The sequence below is a fragment of the Canis lupus genome, chromosome 26, assembly GCF_011100685.1.
Source record: "Canis lupus familiaris isolate Mischka breed German Shepherd chromosome 26, alternate assembly UU_Cfam_GSD_1.0, whole genome shotgun sequence".
In the NCBI taxonomy this organism is placed as follows: Eukaryota; Metazoa; Chordata; class Mammalia; order Carnivora; family Canidae; genus Canis; species Canis lupus.
In genome coordinates this window covers 34,312,109-34,333,231 of record NC_049247.1, presented here as the reverse complement: position 1 = coordinate 34,333,231, position 21,123 = coordinate 34,312,109, and the positions used below count along the sequence as shown (strand labels likewise).

The following is a 21,123-nucleotide window of genomic DNA, read 5'->3' as shown; positions in this document are numbered from 1 at the left end:
AGCAATAATTCACAAAACTATGTGTTTTCACCCAAAAGCTAGGTAAAAAATATATATATATAACTCTCATAGTTCATATTTACCAAAAAAAAAACCCCTGAGTTTCTATTGTTGTCATCACTAGTGTGTAACTTACATAATTTATCACAATAATCCGGAAAGCTCTTTTTTTGTTTCTTTAAAAACCTTACCCCAAGTGATCGAGTCCCACATAGGCCTTCCTGTGGGAGCCTGCTTCTCCCTCTGCTTCTGCCTCATTCTGTGTATCTCATGAATAAATAAATAAAATCTTTAAATAGATAGATAGATGATAGATAGATAGATAGATAGATAGATAGATAGATAGATAGATGATAGAATTGAAACTCCATTTTGGTAGGTGCTATGAACAAGTCATCCGTATTAAAATTCATTTTGTTTGTTGTTTATTTTAAAAAAAAAACTTAAAAAAATATCGACCTTGTCCCCAGGAAACTTGTTTTTTATTTTATTTTATTTTTTATTTTTTTATTTTTTTTTATTTTATTTTTTTCCCCCAGGAAACTTGTTAAGCTCACTTTTAGCTGCAATAATTTATATGTAAATATTGTTGGTTTCTACATATGCAGTAATGCCACTTGTAAATAATGAGAGCTTTATATGTCATTATCTAAACAATATGAGAAATTTCTAGTTTGTGTCTGTTGTTTTCATTAATTTTAAGCTCAATTGCATGGTGATTAGAAAGCCTAGTCTATAATTTCAGTCATTTGCAATATGTCGACACTTCCTCTACAGCATTTGGTAAATTCTCGTTAAGTATTCTGTGTGCTTGAAAGGTGGAGCTTTCCTGCAACACTGCTCCTTCTCTAAGAACCTACCAGGTTGAGTTTGCTGACTTCACTCTCCAAAGCTTCTCACTGTTATTTTTCCCTCCCTCTCTTGTCAGTGAATGCGAGCGGTTTTACATTGCTTACTGCTGCCCTAACAAATTGTCATGAATGCAGAGTCTTAAAATACTTTCAGATAATTTGTTTTGTATACTTTAGTTATCTCTCGGAACAGTCAGAAGTCAGAGAGGCTCACCAAACAAAAACAAAAACAAAAACAAAAAACAAACAAACATTAAAAAACAAACAAACAAACAAACAAACAAACAAACAAACAACAATTTTCTCCAGGGCTGGATCCCTTTCTGGAGATGCTGGGAATGAATTCACTTCCAAGTTCATTCAGGTAATGGGCTGGACATCATTATTTTTAACCCCCCCACCCCCACCACCGTAGGGACCTGATTCCCTGCTAGTAAATGGCTTCCTTCTTTGCTCTTGGAATGTGTTCCCTGGCTCGTGCCTCCATTCACCCTCAAAGCCTGCACAGAAGGGCTGGGTCTTTGTCACCCTCAATGCTCTTTGATCTCCTCTTCTGCTTCATATTGCCTGCTTTCTCTTCCCTGGACTCTCAGACTCTAGCCAGAGAAAGTTATATTCTTTTAAGGGCTCAGGTGATTCAGTTGGATCCACCAGGATAATCCTGGGTAATCTACCTCTATTTTTTTTTTTTTAAGATTTTATTTATTTATTTGAGAGAGAAAGAGCACAAGTAGGGGGAGCGGGAGAGGGAGAAGCAGACTCCCCAATGCAGGACTCGATCCCAGGACACCAAGATCATGACCTGAGCCAAGGGCATACACTTCACTGACTGAACCACCCCGGTACTCCCGGAATAATCTCTCAATTACCTTCTGTAACGAATCATACCTGCAAAGTTCTTTTGCAGGGATTAGCAAATGGGCAACTTGGGAGGCTATTAATTCTGGCCCCTTCAGGTTTTAAAACATCCCTCTATGATAATGGATTTTTCTCTTTCTCCTTTAATTTTTTCAATACTTAATATTTCTGAGGCCACGTTATTAAGTGTCGTTGAATTCATAATTGCTCTAACTTTCTGGCAAATTGAATCTTTATCACGAGGAAACGTTCCTTTTGTTCTCCACCAATGTCTTTTACCATAATGTCCTTTTTGTCTGATAATAGTACAGCTACCACAGCTTTTGCATAACTGACTACATGTTCTACTTCCATCTCTTAATATTTAAGATTTCTGAGTCCTTATGTTTAACTGAGTTGCATGTCAATTGCCTACAAATGGCTTTATTTTTTCTAATTTAGTCTGAAAAACTCTTGTCTTTCATTTTGATCATTTTCTCCTTTACTTTTGATGTTATTTTTTGGACAGGATGGTTTAAATCTACTCTTTACCAAGTGTTTATATTTTATTCTGCTTCTTCTGTGTTCCTGTTTGTCACTTTGCCTTACTTTGATGAATTAATGTATATATTATTCATTATTCTATTCACTTTGTAGGCAATGAAGACCTTAAAATGCATTTTTTAGACATTTCCGGGCTTATAACTTCAGTGTTCTTCAGTGATCTTATTATATAATTATAATTATATTATTATATATATATATCACAAAGAAAATATTATTTATCAGTTAATATTTACTTAGATTTAGTCATATATATTCACATTTTCCTTTTTCTTAATTTTTCCTTATTAGCTCTTAGATGCCTTCAAATAGATTCATTCACTCACTTAGTTTCATTGTGTTTATTTATGTGTTCATTTGCTTGTTTGTTCGTATTTGCTGAATTCTTATAGGTATATCTTCAAGAGAGCCATTGGGCCTAATTATCTAGTCTACCTCAATCAGAAGAGAGACTTTGCTCTTTTGTATGACTGGATATAATGAAGATTGTGTGAATCCAAACCTCCCCAGATAACCATGCAGGACTATCTCTGTGCAGTAAACCTTTCCCCATAACCACACGGTATTAGCCCTGCACCCAGGGCAACAACAGTCACAGCTCAATCATGTGGAAACTTGCTGAAGTAGGTTAAACAGGAGGAAAAAGAGAGGAAATGTAAAATCTTTGTATTTTTATGTGTTTTTACAGTCTAGCACTGCAAATGTGTCTCCTCCTCCATATAATTCTCTTAATAACATTTTCTTTAGCTTACTTTATTGTAAGAATACTGTAATAATACATATTACATACAAAATATATGTTGACTATGTTATCAGTAAGGCTTCCAGTCAACAATAGGATGTTAGTAGTTAATTTCTTTTTAAGATATATTTCTTTATGAGAGAGAGAGAGAGAGAGAGAGAGAGAGAGAGAGGAGTGACAAGCAAAGGGAGAAAGAGAATCTCCATGCCCAGCACAGAGCCCAATGTGGAGCTCGATCCTATGACCCTGAGATCACTACCTGCCCTGAGATCAAGAGTCAGACATTTACCTGACTGAGCCCCCCAGGTGCTCCTAGTATGTGAAACTGTCTTATTAACAAACTCAAGTATCCTGTGTCCTGAAACTCACTACTGCTCCATGTCTGTTTCCCTTGAAGTCAACACCTTAAAAAGCAGTTCATAGTCACTATCCCTCTATCCTTACTTCCAATGTGCCTCTTAATTTAACACAGTCTGATTTATACTTTTGCTAATTTACTGAACTAGGGCTTGAATTTTTAAATTCAATGCACTCTCCTTTTAGGACAACACTGCCTTATTTTCTTGCTACTCCTCTGCTCTGTTTTCTGTTGAATTGCTTTTCTTTTGCTCATCTCCTTACTTTTCAAACTACCTTGGGCTCTACCCTCAGGAATCTATGGATCCCTGTGAAAATCTAATACATGCTGCAACTTCTCTTCCTGAAAATTGCATATGCACGGGTATAGCTACAATTTGACAGATGATTTGTTTTTCCATAACTCCCTACCTACATCACGTCCTATAAGGTCAAAGGAAACTAATCGCCTCACTTGGGCAGTCTTTGTTTCAGCTTACTTATTTTTGATTCACAAGCCTTTTCTTTTTAAGATTTATTTATTATTTGAGAGAGAGAGAGAGAGAGTATGAGAGTGAGTTGGGGCAGGAGCAGAGGGAGAAAGAGATGGAGAGACGTTTCAAGCAAATTCCCCACTGAGCATGGAGCCCAATAGGGAGCTCAATCTCAAGACACTGAGATCAGGACCTGAGGTGAAATCAAGAGCAGGATGCCCAACCTCCTGACCCACCCAGGTGCCCCAATTCACAAATCTTTATGTTTTTCATGGACCTTTCAAGATCCAAAGACATTCCATGCTAGGTTGCTACACATGAATTTATCTCACAGATACTAGAATTCACCAAATCCTCCCCAACTGAAACCTTCTTTCTCTAAGTACTCGTGTCTAATACATTTTCTGAGTAGCATCAGTTCTGGCTATATTCTCAGCCAGAATTTCAGAATCAAACCTATACAACATGTGTGGTATCTATATCTCTTTTCTTCTACTCTTTACAGTCAATCAGCCCTCCTTTCCCAAGAACCTGTCTACCTAGATGCTCTTCCTGCCTACCCTGTTGGTCCATGCCAGTTCAAGATATTTTGCCTTGTGTCTCCCTGGCTCACCTCTTCCAAGCTTTCTCCATTAAGCTATAGGACAATGCATATAGGTACAGCTGATGTGCTGGTATCAGCTTAAGCCTCTCCCTGGTTCCTTAGTGCCTAGAGCTCCTCTTTGTGACTGGTGGTGCCTTTCAGAATCTGGCCCCTAACTGCCCTTCATTGTCACCTTTATCACCTTCTCTCATTCTGTCCTTCCTCATTTTAAGCTTTTCTACAGAACTCCTTAGAGTGAAGTGTGTGGTGGTTCAGGAAAATAAGGTCTACTGAATTAAACAAAATGTAAGTAATAATTGGAACTGTTTACCAAATAAATTCAAAACACCATCAGGAGACAAGAGTATTGGTAAAAGACATAAACTATATCTCTAAGGTCACAATATAAATATTGTGATAACACAGCAGCATCAGATTTTATTTAACATACTTTTTTTTTTCAATAAAGGCCATGTTGTGAATATTTCCAGCTTTGTGGGTTATACTGGTTCAGTTGCAGCTGTCACCAGCTGGACCCCAAGACCTCACCTTGGCTGCCCACCTGCTTGTACTCACCAACCTTTGTCCCACATTTTTCCCTGAGTTCTTCTCTCCAGCTTCTCTCTTAATTCAGACCAATGGAAACTGGAAACCACCCTCAAGTGAGCAACTGCCCTGACAAGACCTGCAGCTGACCCCGGCCACCCAGACCAGTTTGAGCAAAACCCCACTCATGCCTGTGCAGATGGACCATGGCATGACCTCAAGAATAACTGATGACCTCAGAATTATTAGAATGATTACCTCATTCTAATCCTAAAATCTCCACCCAAGGAGGAGCACAAATGTCATTAACTAACATACAAAGCACATGTAGGCACGTTTCCTTAACACGTATGCCCAACCTCACGCCTACCTCTACATGTGGTGAGCAGGCTCCTCTGTCTAAATATTCTCCTAACCCTAAAATAAAGAAACTTGAGGAGTCACAGCTTTGGAAGTTTTCGCCTGATCTCCTTACTTACTGCACTGAGGTGTACGTTGTGTGACCCCTCACCTGGTGCAGTTTCTGACTCACCACGGAGCCAGGTCACACTGGTTCTGTTATACGACTGCTCAGCTCTGCTCCTGACACATCAAAAATACATGATGAATGGCCATGGTTGTATTGTAATAAAATTTTACTTATGGACACTGAAATTGCATGGGCCATATGAAAACTGGCAGTGGTAGGCCAAATTTTACCTGTGAGTTATAGTTTACCTAAAAAAAAGAATCTCAAAGGGTTGTCCTGATATCATTCAACACTGATTAGATACAAACAAAAAAAGCAGGGGTGCCTGGGTGGCTCAGTCCATGAAGCATCTGCCTTCAGCTCAGGTCATGACCTCAGGATCCTGGGATCGAGCCCCACATTGGACTCCCTGCTCAGCGGGGAGTCTGCTTCTCCCTCTCCCTCTATGCTCCCCTCTCTCAAATAAACAAATAAAATCTAAAAAAAATAAAATAATAAAATCTAAAAAACAAAAACACCAAAAAAGCAGATCTTTGAACCTAAAAGTCTTCACTTCAACAAAATATCTTATGTTAAGACACCATTCTTAGGAATTTGTACATTCTATAGGCAAAGCATAACCTTGTTATGAACATTTCAGAAATCATGAATTTTTAAAATTCACCCATAGTTTAGAGCTCTAACTCAACGACTTTTGTCCTCACAGTAGGCAATGTTATCACACATACAACCTTTATATTTTAAAAGTAAAATCTGAGCAGAGATGTCAGTATGAAATCTATTAGAAGCAAGAGCCTTAACCCTAAAGTATTTAGTGGAATAGAAAAACATAAAACAAATATTTGTTGTATTTGTTTAAGGAGATTATTTAAGAAACCACAAAAGGCGAGGTAATAAAAATGCTTTAAGGAATGGATATAGGATTAAATCATTACAATAAATATAGCAAGAAAATAACAAAGTAAGCCAATACACTTTGTTCATAATTTTCAGAAACTGCATATATTTCTGTTATTGATATTTGAGACTAGTAACTGATCTAACCAAGTAATGAAATAAAACTGTAAAATAGTAAAGCATAATTAACCCAAACAACAGAGACTGAAATACAAAGAAAGGCATATTTTTTTAGAAAGGGCAACATCTGAACTAAGTCCTTCTCCTTCAGAAACTGTAAGATTACAATTAGTCTCAATTTGGGTAAAAGGATAGAAAATGTCACTGCATTCAAGCTCCCTGCCTAATACAATGAAATCATGCACACCTTTTAATCTATCACAAACTACAAAACATTTTGCCTTCAGCATATTTTCAAAGCAAAGTAAAAGAAAATCTAAGCTATCTAAGGAAAAAGCAGAAAAATGAATATTACAAGGTTAAAATGCCTCAAAGTTTAAATTCCTTCTTTCCCTCTCTCCCTCCCTTTGTTCCCTCCTTCCTTCCAAGAGACCATAAACCACCTCCCTATCGAGAGATTGCAAAGGAGCATTTTTCCAGAAACTGCCAACAAATTATCTTTAATAAAACACATCATGTCACAGCAGCAAAGTGCATTTAAGATGATATTTAAGGTGATAAAAATAACAAATTAGTATTGACTAAACAAAGCACACCAACTGTGAAGAGATCATTAGAGACCGGGACAAATATAACCTCTATATAATTTTAAGATTATTTCCTCTCAGGCTTACATGTCTGCCTTGACTTGCCTTTGTTTGCTTTTTATGTCAAAAGTAATTTTGGGGGACGAGTCGCATGTGTTATTAAAGACATCATGGCCAGAATATATTTATCTTAAAAGATTGCTTAAGAATGATCAGCTACAATTAGGATCTGCAAGCTGGTCTTCAACTAGACTAATTACTTAATGATACAATTGCGCACAATTAATTGAGAATCTCCAATTACCCAGAGAGAAATACTTGGCAATGTCTGATGTCCTGCTCACAAACAAGGAATTATAAACTTGCTGTAATTCTTGCCCGGTGGTTAGGTACAGGCATTCACAGTTTGGTAAATTCTTGACACACAAGTAAAAGAACATGTTTACAAAGAACAAAAAAAGACTGGCATTTAATGCATCTTTAAAGGAATTAAAATAGGCTCATAAATTATAACATTTTATTTAGCAGTCCCCACTTTGATAGTAATACAAAATATTTGAATAGCATATCCTCTTTTTACTAATTTTCTCCATTTGCAGATATTGTTCACTCCACTTTTCTTAAAAATGTCATAAAATGTTTTACCGGCATAAGCTTATAACAAATAAAATAAGGGGACACCCGAGTGGCTCATCTCCGTTGGCTCAGGGCACAATCCTGAGGTCCTGGGATCGAGTCCCCGCAGGGAGCCTGTTTCTTCCTCTGCCTATGTCACTGCTTCTCTCTCTGTGTCTTTCATAAATCAATCATAAATAAAACCTAAAAATAAAAAAAATTAAAACAACAACAATCCACTATAACATAGGATCTAAGCAAAAAGGAAGTGGGGAACAGAAGGACAGATCTGTAACTTGGGACAGGTGGGATTTTTCCTTCCGTGAATGGTATCCATTCAACGTAGGAAGCTCCTTGCTGAGCATGAAAACTGAGGCATAGGAAAGATCTACTTCCAAACACTAATCTAACCTACACAAAGCTAAACCGTGGGACATTTTCTTAACCTCAGGATTCTTAATCTGGGATGTTTGGTAGCCTTCCACACTGAGTCTTTGTAACAGAAATAGCGTGGCTTACAGCCCTAAAACACCTCCCATGTGGCCCTTTATGGAAGATCTGCTAACCTTTTGTCTAGAACACAGTACATAATTCCAGTGACGTATTTGCTGCTGGTGCAAACCTGTGATGGTCAGGCTATGATTCTTCCTTTTCCCAGGTCAACTATTTTTATAAACTTCAGTTGTGTGTGTGTGTGTGTGTATGTGTGTGTATACACTCAAACTCAAAAATGGGGTATACAACATATAAAATATATCTGATTTTTAAACTTCACATGATGCTTAGAAAAAGAATTGCATATAAAAAATATAAAATATACTGATTGTGATGATGATATTATGATATGATAGCAGAAGTATATCCCTTATATTTATTTTTAAAGTCAGCTACATGAAAGTGGTGATAATTTAGCAAAAGTTGTTTATTAAAAAAAAGTTGTCTATTAATAAGTGGTCAAGAAATTATTGAACCTGGGACTTGAGTTTTATGTCCAACCCTGTGACCAGTTCGCTGCGTAACGCAGCCAATCTTTGTTATCCTCCAGGTCTCCGTTATCTCCTGGTGAATAAAGACAGTGAGTCATCAGAACTTTAATTTTGGAAACCTCTTTCATAAATCTGTGGTAATGACTTTATACCTGTCTTTTGGATTTTAATGAGGTGTAAAATATTTTGACATCAACAATCTATTAAACTGTGAACTATTTTTAAAAATGTCTGAGAAGCTTTTAGATCCTTCTAGTCTTAACTGCGTTAACTGTATGTCTTGTACCGAAAGGAGAAACCTCATGAAAACTATCTCACAATCTTGCATGGAGTAAAATCTATTTAATGTAATTTAACTTAATTTTACAGAGAGCCAGGCAGCATTGTAGTCACAGGAGACAGAGATCCATATATATTTATATATTTTATATATGAAAGACTTATATGCTATATATATATATGAGTGAATATATACACACATTTAAACACATATGTACACATATATGTACACATCATTGCCATGCACATGTGTATATATAATATATATTATATATAAGCCATATATTATATATATATTCATATATTATATATATATGCTTAGTTACACTAAGAGTTATCGAAGATCTACTCAAATAAATGAAGGATAAGAAAAATAGCTACATTTCATTTTTTTCTTGTGATTATATTTTTTGGTTTAAAGAAACTTCAACTCCTTCCAAGAAAATAAATATAAAGGAGTTTGAGCAAAATCAAATGGGAGGGTGGGATACGACGACCATGGGTTAGACATGTTCTCAGAATCAAGCCACAGAAGGTACCGCCATAGTGTCCTAGTGGTAGGACTACCTCAGTTGACTCTAGGGACATGTATGAGAGAGAAGCGAACATGGATGGCTTTGCAAAGAGACCTGGGCTTCTCCAAATAACGTGTAAGAGAAGAGGTTCAACTCTTCTATGAATTTGTGTCACTCTCACTGCTGCTTATCCAGATGTTGTAGACGTGTAGAGTCTGGATGGACCGACGTCAGTGAATGTGAGCAGTCATGGGTGACTATGGAAATAGGTCTTTTGTTCAACTTTAACAGATGAATAAAAATTGGAGCCTTGCAAGGTCCAGAGGACCCAGTTAGACGTACAATGCATGGTGTGAGCAAAGCCCTAGAAATGGAAATGTTTCCGAGACGTGCAGAAATTAACCTGGATAGTGATGCATGAAGAGAGAGGACCTCCATGCCAAGAACACTGAGGAAAGGTCAGATTATGGAAGGCCTTGAAAGTCAGCCAGTGGAGACAAGATGACCTTTTTCCAGAAAATAATGAGAAATTTTACACAATTTCTGAATAGGGGAATGATAAGTTTAAAATAGTACTTGAAAAGGTTATTTTTCAGCAAGGTGCCAAAGGGAGGGGGGGCAGGCGCCAAAGTAGTCAGATCACACAGAGCACTCTGAAATCCAAACCGAACATTGTAAATTAATTCACAAAAAATGAATTAAAGGTGTGGCTCCAGGAATTGTTACATGTGGTGCAAGAGTGGGCTATCGGGGATCTGATATCAGCTTATTCACAGAGGAGGTTAGCACTCAGACCAACGAAGCAAAATCTCACTCAAAGAGTATACTTGAGATGCGAAAATAATTAATCATGTGACATGGTTAATTACATTAAGTAGCATCTGTCTGTTTTAGCAGGAACCTGTTAAATAAAAGCAGCTCAGAAGAATTAACACTGACGGGTAAACCTGTCCCAATAACCTTAACAGAAGAGTTCATGGCTTTTTTCTTTCTTTCTTTTTTTTTTTTTTTTTTTTTGTAATTCAATCTACAAAGGCTCATGTTATAAGAAACATCATTTATTTTTTACTAATAGAATATTGAGATGAATAAGATACTTTTTTAAAGAAGAAGATACATTTTAAATAATATGAAAAAAGCTAGTGTGTAGAGGTTAAAGGCTCCATGCTGTTTCTAATGCCCCAAGTACACATTTCCTCCTATAAAACAAGTACATCCTTTTTCAGGTTAAAACAACGTCTTGGGTGTGTGTGTGTGTGTTAAAAATAACCTGTGAATATATATGGACTATTAAAAACTTGGTTCATTTTTCATGTGTCTAAAGCATGTATAATAGGTGATACCAGAGATACATTGGAAATATTTTCTTAGTGGAATAACAAAAAATTAGCTGAGTAGCTTTTTTTTTTTTTATTAATAACATAAACAGGGTTTTCTGGCCCATGGATTTTTGTCTCAAAGGAAAAATAAAAGAAAGCAAAACAACAAAAAAACACGTTCTAATGAATCTGTGATACTTGCATTTAAAAAAAAATTAATCAGTATAAGAATTGAGTTGTGATTTTTATTTAAATATTTGCATTTGCTAGAACTTGTTTTTAAAATCAAGGAAATAACTTGGGGCTCCTGGGTGGCTCAGCTGGCAAAGCATCAGCCTTCAGTTCAGGTCATGCTCTCAGGGTCCTGGTATCCAGTCCCTCTCCATGGGGAGCCTGCTTCTCCCTCTCCCTCTGCCACCCCCCACCACTTGTGCTCTCTCTCTTACTCTCAAATACATAAATAAAATGTTCAAAAAAATAAATAAAAATAAAATTAAGGAAATCTTTTAAATTGAAAGAATATCAAATAGATTCTCCCTTCCGGTATTTCACTGCTGCCACCCCCTCAGAGATATGGGAAACAATCAGCAAGTTACAATGCAAATAAATAGCTCCTGTTGAACCTCAGTAAGCATATGTATGGATTCAAGCATGAAATTATCCGAGATGATGGAAAATACCACTATGTTGGTCATTTAATAATTATTTATAATTTATAATTAAGCAAAGCAGATGTTGCCAATAGCAAAATAAATTCTTGAAATCTTACCAGAAGTAACCAAAATCCTATTTCTCCTAAAGCATCATGTCTTAACATGATTTTTGTGTGTGTGTGCGTGTGTGATATTTTTCAATAGCCAAGCCAATTATTGTGGAGCATCACCTGAAAGCGTGTGTAGCATGCAGGGAGTCAGATACATCAATAAAGAGGGTAGAAGGCAAGAGGCGCTGGAAACTGACCTCGTTCACGGTGGCGTAGTAACTGTCATGTTTGAACGTGGGCGAGTTGTCATTCCTGTCCCTCACCACAATTCGAACTTCATGGTAGATCACAGTGCCCACCTTCTTGTTGATGCACTGGACTTGCACCACGATGGAGTGTATGTTCATCGGGGGCTGTAGAACAGAAGCACATCTTTTTTTTTAAGAAAAGCATTGAAATGGAAGCTTCTCAATTACAGTCACAGCACAATTGTTTCATAAAATATTATTTTAAAGTAAGAATAATCTGGATCTGGGTGGCCCCGTGGGTGAGCATCTGCCTTGGGCTCAGGTCATGACCCTGGGATCCTGGGATCGAGTCCCACATGGGGCCCCCCACAGGGAACCCACTTCTTCTCCCTCTGTCTGTGTCTCTGCCTCTCCCTCTCTGTGTCTCTCATGAATAAATAAATAAAATCTTTTAAAATTTTTAAAAATACTTAAAAATAGAACAAGAATAATCTGTAAAGATTGATACCTTTTCCCTATTTTAAAAACAAGAGAAGGCAATTGTGATTATTTTACTGTTCAGTTCTGTGTCTCAAAATATAGATGTCTGGAGTATGTCCACCATCAGAGGGCAGCTGATGAGAATAATCACAAAACCAGTGCAGAGATCTAAGGATTGAACAAATTCTGTCCCTCCAAAAGTTAAAAAAGCAATGATATGAACTTGCATTCTGTAAAAACAATGTATTAATGATAAAATCCTTGGGGATGAGGTGTTGCATCACATTTGTGCTCATTTACACTTTTGTTAAAATAGATGTTTATATCGGATACAAATTAAAATACAATCCAAAAATAAAATAAAATAATAGAATAAAATAAAATAAAATAAAAAATAAAATAAAATAAAATAGAATAAAATCCAAAGGAGAGAATCCATTCACAATCCAAACAACCTTATTCATTTTATACATGTAAATGCTGATTTTGCTAATCTTTTTCTCTCCAAATATACAACTATTACACACACACACACACACACACACAGTGAATCATCCCATATTTGTAAATACAGAGTTATGACAGCTTTTTGGTGTATACTATGATGCTCTATTATGTGATTTAACAGACTCCATTATGAGTCTATGGCATAATTCGTTTTAGTAGAAACTTATGGTGAAATGTTGTATGCTGTCCACTTTTGTCACTAGAAACCATATTTCAATAAATATTCTGCACATAAATTTGTGCCCGCTGGCCCCCTTTTCAATGACAAATTCTTGAAAGCGAAGGGTGTCATCCAAAGGGCACTTATTAACTCAGGTTGCATGGCCAAGAGCTTTCAGAACTGGGATGCAAACTTACATCTCTTTGACCTTTGAGTCAAAGTGTTTAACTCTATAAAGTACTCCTTTGTAATTTTAAAGTCTTTTTCGACCTTACACAATTTTCCCTCTAAATACATCATTTTATCAGAACGACCGTGTTCTGACCACCCATCTGAAGGACGAGGCCTCCAGTCTGCTCTCTCCTTCCAACTTCTCCCCTCACTGTTTATTTTTCTTTATTATATTTCTCACCCGCCCCTTTGCATTTTACACAGTTGACAGATTTATTTCAGTCTGCATCCCTTCCCTGGGCTGGAAGGTCCAGGAGGCCTGGCGTGTTGTTTGGTCATGACCAAAGCTCTCTGCCCAGTAACTATATGGTGCCTGGAGTACATCTATGCACCCCCCATGTCTCACACTATGTGTCTTCCGGCCCATTACAGTGACCTGCTAACCATCTACTTTGTGCACAATCTTTCAATGCACAGTTGGCTCCTCTCTAAAAACTGGGAGAAGAAAAAACACCGATTTGATCACTGTAAGCATCACACGAGGTTGCCCTGTGCCAGGCACATCTAGCAGATGTGACTTTTTTTTTATTTAAAAAAAGTTAAATTCCCAAGAAAGCAAATTACATGGAGTTTTTAAAATACAAACTGACACTTTTGGATTATGAAATAATTATTAGATATTTTATTGAAACCGGTTTAAAGATATAGCAGTGATCCCTGGAAGCTAGGATGAGATCATTAAAATGTCACATGACACATCTCTAAATGAGGAGAATGCTACAGAGACCGTATCTACACTGAAAGAAATTTGTTTAATCTCAAGATATTCTTTTTTACAGCCAGTAAAGGAAAAGGCATTTTAATTTACTTCTACCTGACTGAATAAATGTACCTAGAGAGAATAAATTTAAGAATCATTAACATCCAGGAAGGTACCTGGTTAGGGCCGTATAGCTCTGTGTTCTAATATATACCCCATTTCTTTTTTAATTATTGACATAAATGAAGGCATTAAAGTCCTGTGTATAAAATCTGTGGAGTCACAATGCTCAGAACAATATGTCATATATTTAATGACAAAAGGCAAAATTCAAAATCATTTTAATAAGTCAGGCAAACAGCTTATATAATGATACGATTTTACAATGACAAATTTAGATCACCTTATTGGCAGCAGGCAAAAAAAAAAAAATAATTGCCCAAGTATAATCTATGGCTATAAACATTAATGTGAAAATATAATTGTGAAATTTTGATAAACGAAAGGGGTCTACACTCCCATATAAATGTAAGTGGAGTGCCAGAGCAGTAATACAAACTTCATATTCATTAATTGTATCAGATGCTATAGTCAGCACCATTTTATGGGTAGATAGGATATGAAGTCTGAACATCTCGAGGATGTGTGATAGAAATTGAGGATATTTAAGCTAAAAAATGCAGGATGACATCTTGCTCCAGACATCTGAATGGTTGTTTTGAAAAGATCTATTAGCTTATTCACTACAATCTCAGAGAACAGAATAACAACAATGAATGAAAAATATCACAAAGCATTTTTTTCTTCAATATAAGTAGAGGCCTTTGTATTAATCCAGAGCAGCACAGATAAAATGGACCATCATATAAAACAAGCCCATCACCAAAAACCTACAACCCTGAGGCAAGGAGATCAGTTAAAAAGATTGGGTCTCTCCATTTTTACTATCAGTCTTAAGGTGTTTTCTTGAATAGGTTTTTAAGGAAAGTCCTACATATTTCAATTTTAAAGTAAAAAATAAATAAATAAATAAATAAATAAATAAATAAATAATCCACAAAACAAAAACATACCACGAAGTCAAAAAACAAAACAGAAATGCTTGTACTGTTAGCCCTTGGCACCCCTTAGAAGACAGGTGAATTGAGTTCTTCTAAAGCTATCTATCTTCTAAATATTACAAGAGACCTATAAAACCATTTCTTCTCAACTTCTAATGCTATCTTGAGTGGTTGTGCGGTCGCACTGGGACGGAGAGGTCACAATCTTTGTAAGTAGGGAATCAAATGCTCTGTGCACTGAGCCTCTGCTTAGTCCTGTGACATGCCCATAAATTAGAAATAACCAGGTCACTGGGAACTCTTGCCACTCTCAACTTCAGCTCCCCATGCAACTGTGAGTAGCATGGATAGGCCTTAGCTTGCAATAAATTCCAACTGTAATGGATTGGGTTGAAGGCCAGAATTCCCTGTGGCTCATATATAACACACGTTGTAATCTCGGCTTGGAATAGATTCTATTCTGCTGTATAAGAAGGTCATAAATATATCAAGTGGAGTTCTACAAGTCAGTAAGAATTTAGGGACTACAAAATGCTTAGGAATCTGTTAGGGAAATTTGGGGTTATCTTTCATAATTGGTGGCAAAAATAAGGCCTGCCAATTTTATTTTCCCTAATCCTCTTAAATTGATTCATACATAAAGAAGAAGAAGAAAAAAAAAAAAAAACCTAAACAAAACTGTGTGTAAATTATTTTGGGCTAATTACTTAAAACAACTACCATTCATATATATCTAGACATGCCAACTATTCTCCCGATTCGAAAATGAATGTGTAACATAATATGCGAATGCATATTTGTATGTTAGTGTTATGCATATCAAGGTTGCGGGAATGATACATAGCAACAGTTGATGGAGGTTATCTCTGAATATCTGAGAGTATGAATATCTGAGACTAGAAAGCTAAGGAAAGAAAGATTTCCAACAAATATGTATGAATTTCATAATTTGAATGAAGACAAAAATTAAAAATTTTATTATGAGGCTTTTCAGATAATCACTTAGGATTTAACATGCAACATAAAGTTTTTATAAGAAATTTACTGATGTGAGGAGGGTTTGCAGAGTTGATGATGACATTCATCCTCAATCCCAGCAGAAGTGAGTTTTCTCTAGATACCATGTTATCTGGAGGGCTTACTGACTTAAAGAGAAAACAAACTTTTAGCAAACCTGTATAAGACTTGATTTTATTTTTCCTAAGGCAAAGGCCAACTTTATTCAATCCTCACAGGACTGAAAGGATTTTGTCATGATTTCTCTTCCTGTGTACTTACTAACTTTACAAAATCAAAAATCTTCATGATTTCACAGATCAACTGGGAGACTGGGAAGGAAGTAAGGCACAGCATGCTGTAGAAATTAGTTCTAAATAATGAAATAAACCTAAAGGATATGGCTGGCCAGAGTTAGAAGTGTCTCTCACAAATTAAAGTTTTATAATAAGTGGTATATTGATAGAAGTTGCCTAAAGAGGAAAGTACCTACTTGAAAATCTAATTAGGATAATGTAATATTTAGATAAATTTTCATAATCAACTATTAAGGATATTCAGTTTATTTCATCGCATTCTAAGTTCAAAATTCACTGTGGTTTGGGATTAATATGGTGCAGTCCTAGTGCAGTAACCAAATCCTATAAAACTGATATGACATGAACATAAGTAACTATAAAGCAAGTCAAAGAGTTTTGAAGGCTTAAGAGTTAAGAGCAAGGAGTTATATACCAGTGTCCCATTAAGAAATATTTTACGTAGACAGTGGCATTTAAGGCAGGTCTTGGTAGTAGGTGACATTCAATTGATGGTAGAGGATAAAGCCAGTTTCTTTATTTTTTTAAGACTTTATTTATTTGAGAGAGAGAGAGAGAGAGAGCATAAGCAGGGGGAGTGATAGACTTCCTACTGAGCAGGGAGCCAATGAGGGGCTCAACTCCAGGACCCTGGTATCATGACCTGAGCCAAAGGCAGATACCTCACAGACTGAGCCACCCAGGTGCCCTGGATAAAGGTGGTTTCTAAGCATAGACTTAAAAGAGCACCAAGGAGGGGCTCCTGGCTGGTGCAGATGGTTAAGCCTCCACTTTTGATTTCAGCTCAGGTCTGATCTCAGGGTCCTGGGATCGAGCCCCACATCAGGCTCTGCTCTCAGCAGCAAGTCAGCTTGAGTTTCTCTCCCTCTGTTCCTCTTCTCTATCTCAAATAAGTCAATCTTAAAAAATAAATAAATAAAAGAGAATAATTAAAAAGAAAAATAAAAGAGTACCAGGCAAGGTCTGAGCACAATGAAGATGTGTCTACTGACCAAGGTTGGAATTGTGTTTCAGACACTGAATGTAAAACGGGTTAAAACATGACATGTGGTGAGAGGGCTATTAGGAGATTGTCTCAAAGTCCAAGCAAGGACCAAGAGGCTCATAGTCCATGTATGCTATTGGCCACAGAGATAAAAGCAGGCAGCCCTGGGGGGTCATAGACACTGGCCCAGGTGGGAGTCAATGCTCTCTGTGCAGCTGCCAAATTAGTCTGAAAGATGGGAAGGTAGGATGTTTGGGATTTCCATGCACATGATTATTCTCTGTTCAAAGCTTTTAAAATGTTGCCCAGAGTTTTGAGGTAAACATAATAGGACTGTGATGGAATCATATTTCTCTTTCTATTATTGTCTTAATTATCAATGTCATTATGACCATTACTATTTCATGCCCAAAAGTGACGAGGGAATATCGGCCATGTGAAACATACATTTGGATGTCAAACATCTTATGTGATGTTGCTTCATTACTGAAACTTACTTTTTCATGCCGGAACATATTTTGATAGTTTTCTCACTCATGACTCTTCATTTTACACCTTCACATTGTCTCTCTGCCTCTCTCTTTTTCTTTTTTTTTTATTTTTTTTTAATTTTTATTTATTTATGATAGTCACAGAGAGAGAGAGAGAGGCAGAGACACAGGCAGAGGGAGAAGCAGGCTCCATGCACCGGGAGCCCGACGTGGGACTCGATCCCGGGTCTCCAGGATCGCGCCCTGGGCCAAAGGCAGGCGCTAAACCACTGCGCCACCCAGGGATCCCTCTCTCTCTTTTTCATGAAAGAAATGTATAGAAGTTCAGTAAACAGAAATAAAAATAAGGAATAAAAAATAATGACCATCAAGGCAAGACTTACGGTCTAACCTTGAAAATTGTCAAAAGGTCCTATGTCTACAATGTCATACAGAAGTTTTCTAATTGAATGCAATCATGGGAGGGTTGAGAAATTTTACATTTTATTTTTATCCTCAGAAATTTTCATAAAGATCATTTTTTTATTTCCTCATTTTTAAACATTTAATCTTAAAAATATGTATTCATTGATATTAAGTTTTCTTTTAGTTCTGTGTGGCCGTAATTGTTCAAATGTTTCCTTTAAGATTTAGTTTATGGCTTCCATGAACAAAGTACAGAAAACATGATTTAGAATTCCTTCTCTGGAAAACACACTTTCCCCAACCACTACAGAAAGAACAGATGGACCTGAACAGGGATCTACTGAGTGGACATGCCCCTCTTTCCTGTCTCTAACTGAGCTAAGCCAGTGAGTAATTTAGGAGCTCTCTCTCGTTAATGAGACAAGGCACAGTGACTGTGATCAGCCTGCATTGAAAGCTTACAGGGAACTAGTGCAATGGGTTGGACATCAATGTGACCAAAGCCACGTAAAACCAAAGTAAGGGGACAAAATTAGAAGTACACAGAGGAATCTGATCTGCAGGAAGAATAAAACACAACATATACAGAAAGAAATGTACAGCTTAGAGATCATGTGGTCTAAGAACAAGTAGTTTCTTCTGTCCCTGATAAACTTATGATTTTGCTAGAATCAAATTATTTTTCATTTCTGTGATGTTGATATGCTTAATATTCTTCACCCATTGACTCAAGCTTATTTGATGGCATTTTTGTGCCTTTCCTTATAAGCCAAAGAACTTTGATAAAATCAGAATATTCCTATGCAATGGTCTGATTGCTTTGTCCCTCCAAAACTCACACGTGGAAATCCAATAAGATGGTATTAGAAGATAGGGCCTCCGGCTGACTGGCCAATATGTTTCAATGCAGAAAATATTCAACTATAAGCATGATTTGAAAATGTACTGCTTCAAAAAGGCAAACATACCTTTATTATGCTGTGTATAAAATATTTTTTTGGGAGAAGAAGGTAAGAGGCAGAAATTCTAACACCCGTTGAGTTTCATCAACCACTTTCTTATTTTCCCTTAGCAACATGAATCAAGTGATTAGGTGATGAAATTAATACCCTTAAAAAGAGGCCTCAGAGGGCATCCTTGTCCTTTTCTACCATGTGAGAATATAAGAAGTCTGCAACCTGGAGAGGACCTTCCCCTGACCTTGCTGGCATCCTGGTTTCATCCATTCAGCCTCTGGAACTACAAGAAATAAATTCCTGTTGTTTCTAAGCCATCCAGTCCCTGGTATTTTATTATAGCAGCCCAAATGGTCTAAGACATGTCAAAAAGCATCATTGTATTTGAAAAGCTCAGTGGAAAAAATTCCACTAACAAAAAATTTCCAGAGCAATTTTCACCTAAGAAGTACTAAAATAAATTCTACCCTGGTGAACGTAATATGGAGTTTTGGCAGTTGTTCATAGGGTCAAAACCCTGACTGTTGGCCCTCTTTTGCTATTCAGATAATCCACATTTTTTGTTATGATTCATTATGCTCATAAAATGACCAACTCAAAGAATGTTGGCATCCACCTAGAGAACTGCCTGTCAAGAAACTAATAGAATGCAGAGGTAGGTATAGTTATATTAGAAAAAAAAGAAAAGACTTCAAAACACAGACTGTAATAAGAGACAAGGGACATTACATAATGATAATGAGGTCATCCAACAAGAGGATGTAACATCTGTACACATTTATGCACACAGCAAAGGAGCCACTAAATATATAAAGTAAATATTAACAGACCTAAGGGGAGAAATAGACAGCAATGCAATAATAGTGGGGAACTTTAATGCCCCACCTACATCAATGCATAGATCATTCGGACAGAAAATCTATAAGGAAGCATCGCCTTGAACAACACATTAGACCAGATGGACTTAGACACATACAGAGCATTCTATCCAAAAGCAGGAGGACATACTTCTCAAGTGTGCGTGGAGAATTCTCCATGACAGATCAGAAGCTAGGCCACAAAACTTGTCTTCATAAATAAGAATTTTGAAATCCTATCAAGCGCCTTTCCCAACCACAATGGTATGACACCAGAAACCAAATATAAGAAGAAAACCAGAAAATTCACAAACACATGGAGATTACGCTACATGTTGCTGAACAACCAATGGGCCAAAGAAAAACTAAAAAGAGAAATAAAAAGAAATACCTTGACACAACTGAAAATTGACACACAGTGTACCCAAACTTACAAGATGCAGGAAAAGCAATTCTCAAAAGGAAGATCAGAGGGGTAAATGTCTACATCAAGAGACCAGAAAAAAATCTCAAATAGTCTAACTTTACACTCAAGGAACTAGAAAAAGAAGAACACATAAGACCCAAAGTGAGTACAAGAGAGAAAATAACAAAGATTGGATCTGAAGTAAATGAAATAGATACTAAAAGAGACAACAAAAAAGGTCAATAAAACTAAAAGCTTTCTTTAAAACTTTATTTATTTATTTATTTTTATTTATTTATTTATTTATTTATTTATTTATCACAGAGAAAGAGAGCACAAGCACAAGCAGGGGCAAAGGGAGAGGCAGAAGCAGAAGCAGAAGCAGACTCCTCACTGAGCAGGGAGCCTGACACGGGGCTCGATCCCAGGACCCTGAGATCACGACCTGAGCCGAAGGCACACGCTTCACTGACTGAGCCATCCAGGAGCCCAAACTGAAAGCTTTCTTTGAAAAGATTAAGAAAATGGACCAATCTTTAGCTGGACTCACCAAGAACAGCAACAAAAAAGAGGACTCCGATAAATACAATTAGAAACATGGAGGGGACGTCACACCTGATACCTCAGAAATACAGAGGATCATAAGAGATTACTATGAATAATTATATGTCAACAAATTGTACAGTCTGGAAGAAATGGACAAACTCCTAGAGACACAAGCAAGACTAAATCTTGAAGAAACAGGAAATCTGAATAGATCAGTTACTAGTAAGGAGGGAGAAACAGTCATCAGAAGCCTCCTAACAAAGAAAAGCCCAGAACCAGGTGGCTCCACTGGTCCATCCCACCAAATATTCAAAGTCGAATGAATACCAACCCT

General features: G+C 36.8%; 1 protein-coding gene across 2 annotated transcripts in view; it reads right to left on the bottom strand.

Moving 5' to 3' along the window:
- PCDH15 (protocadherin related 15) overlaps nucleotides 1-21,123 on the bottom strand; it is a 737,973-nt gene that overhangs the window by 479,499 nt on the left and 237,351 nt on the right. For both annotated transcript variants that reach the window (XM_038576025.1, XM_038576024.1), the window contains exon 4: nucleotides 11,701-11,856. In XM_038576025.1, the coding sequence (XP_038431953.1) occupies nucleotides 11,701-11,856 (156 nt within the window). The remainder of the gene's footprint in view (nucleotides 1-11,700; nucleotides 11,857-21,123) is intronic.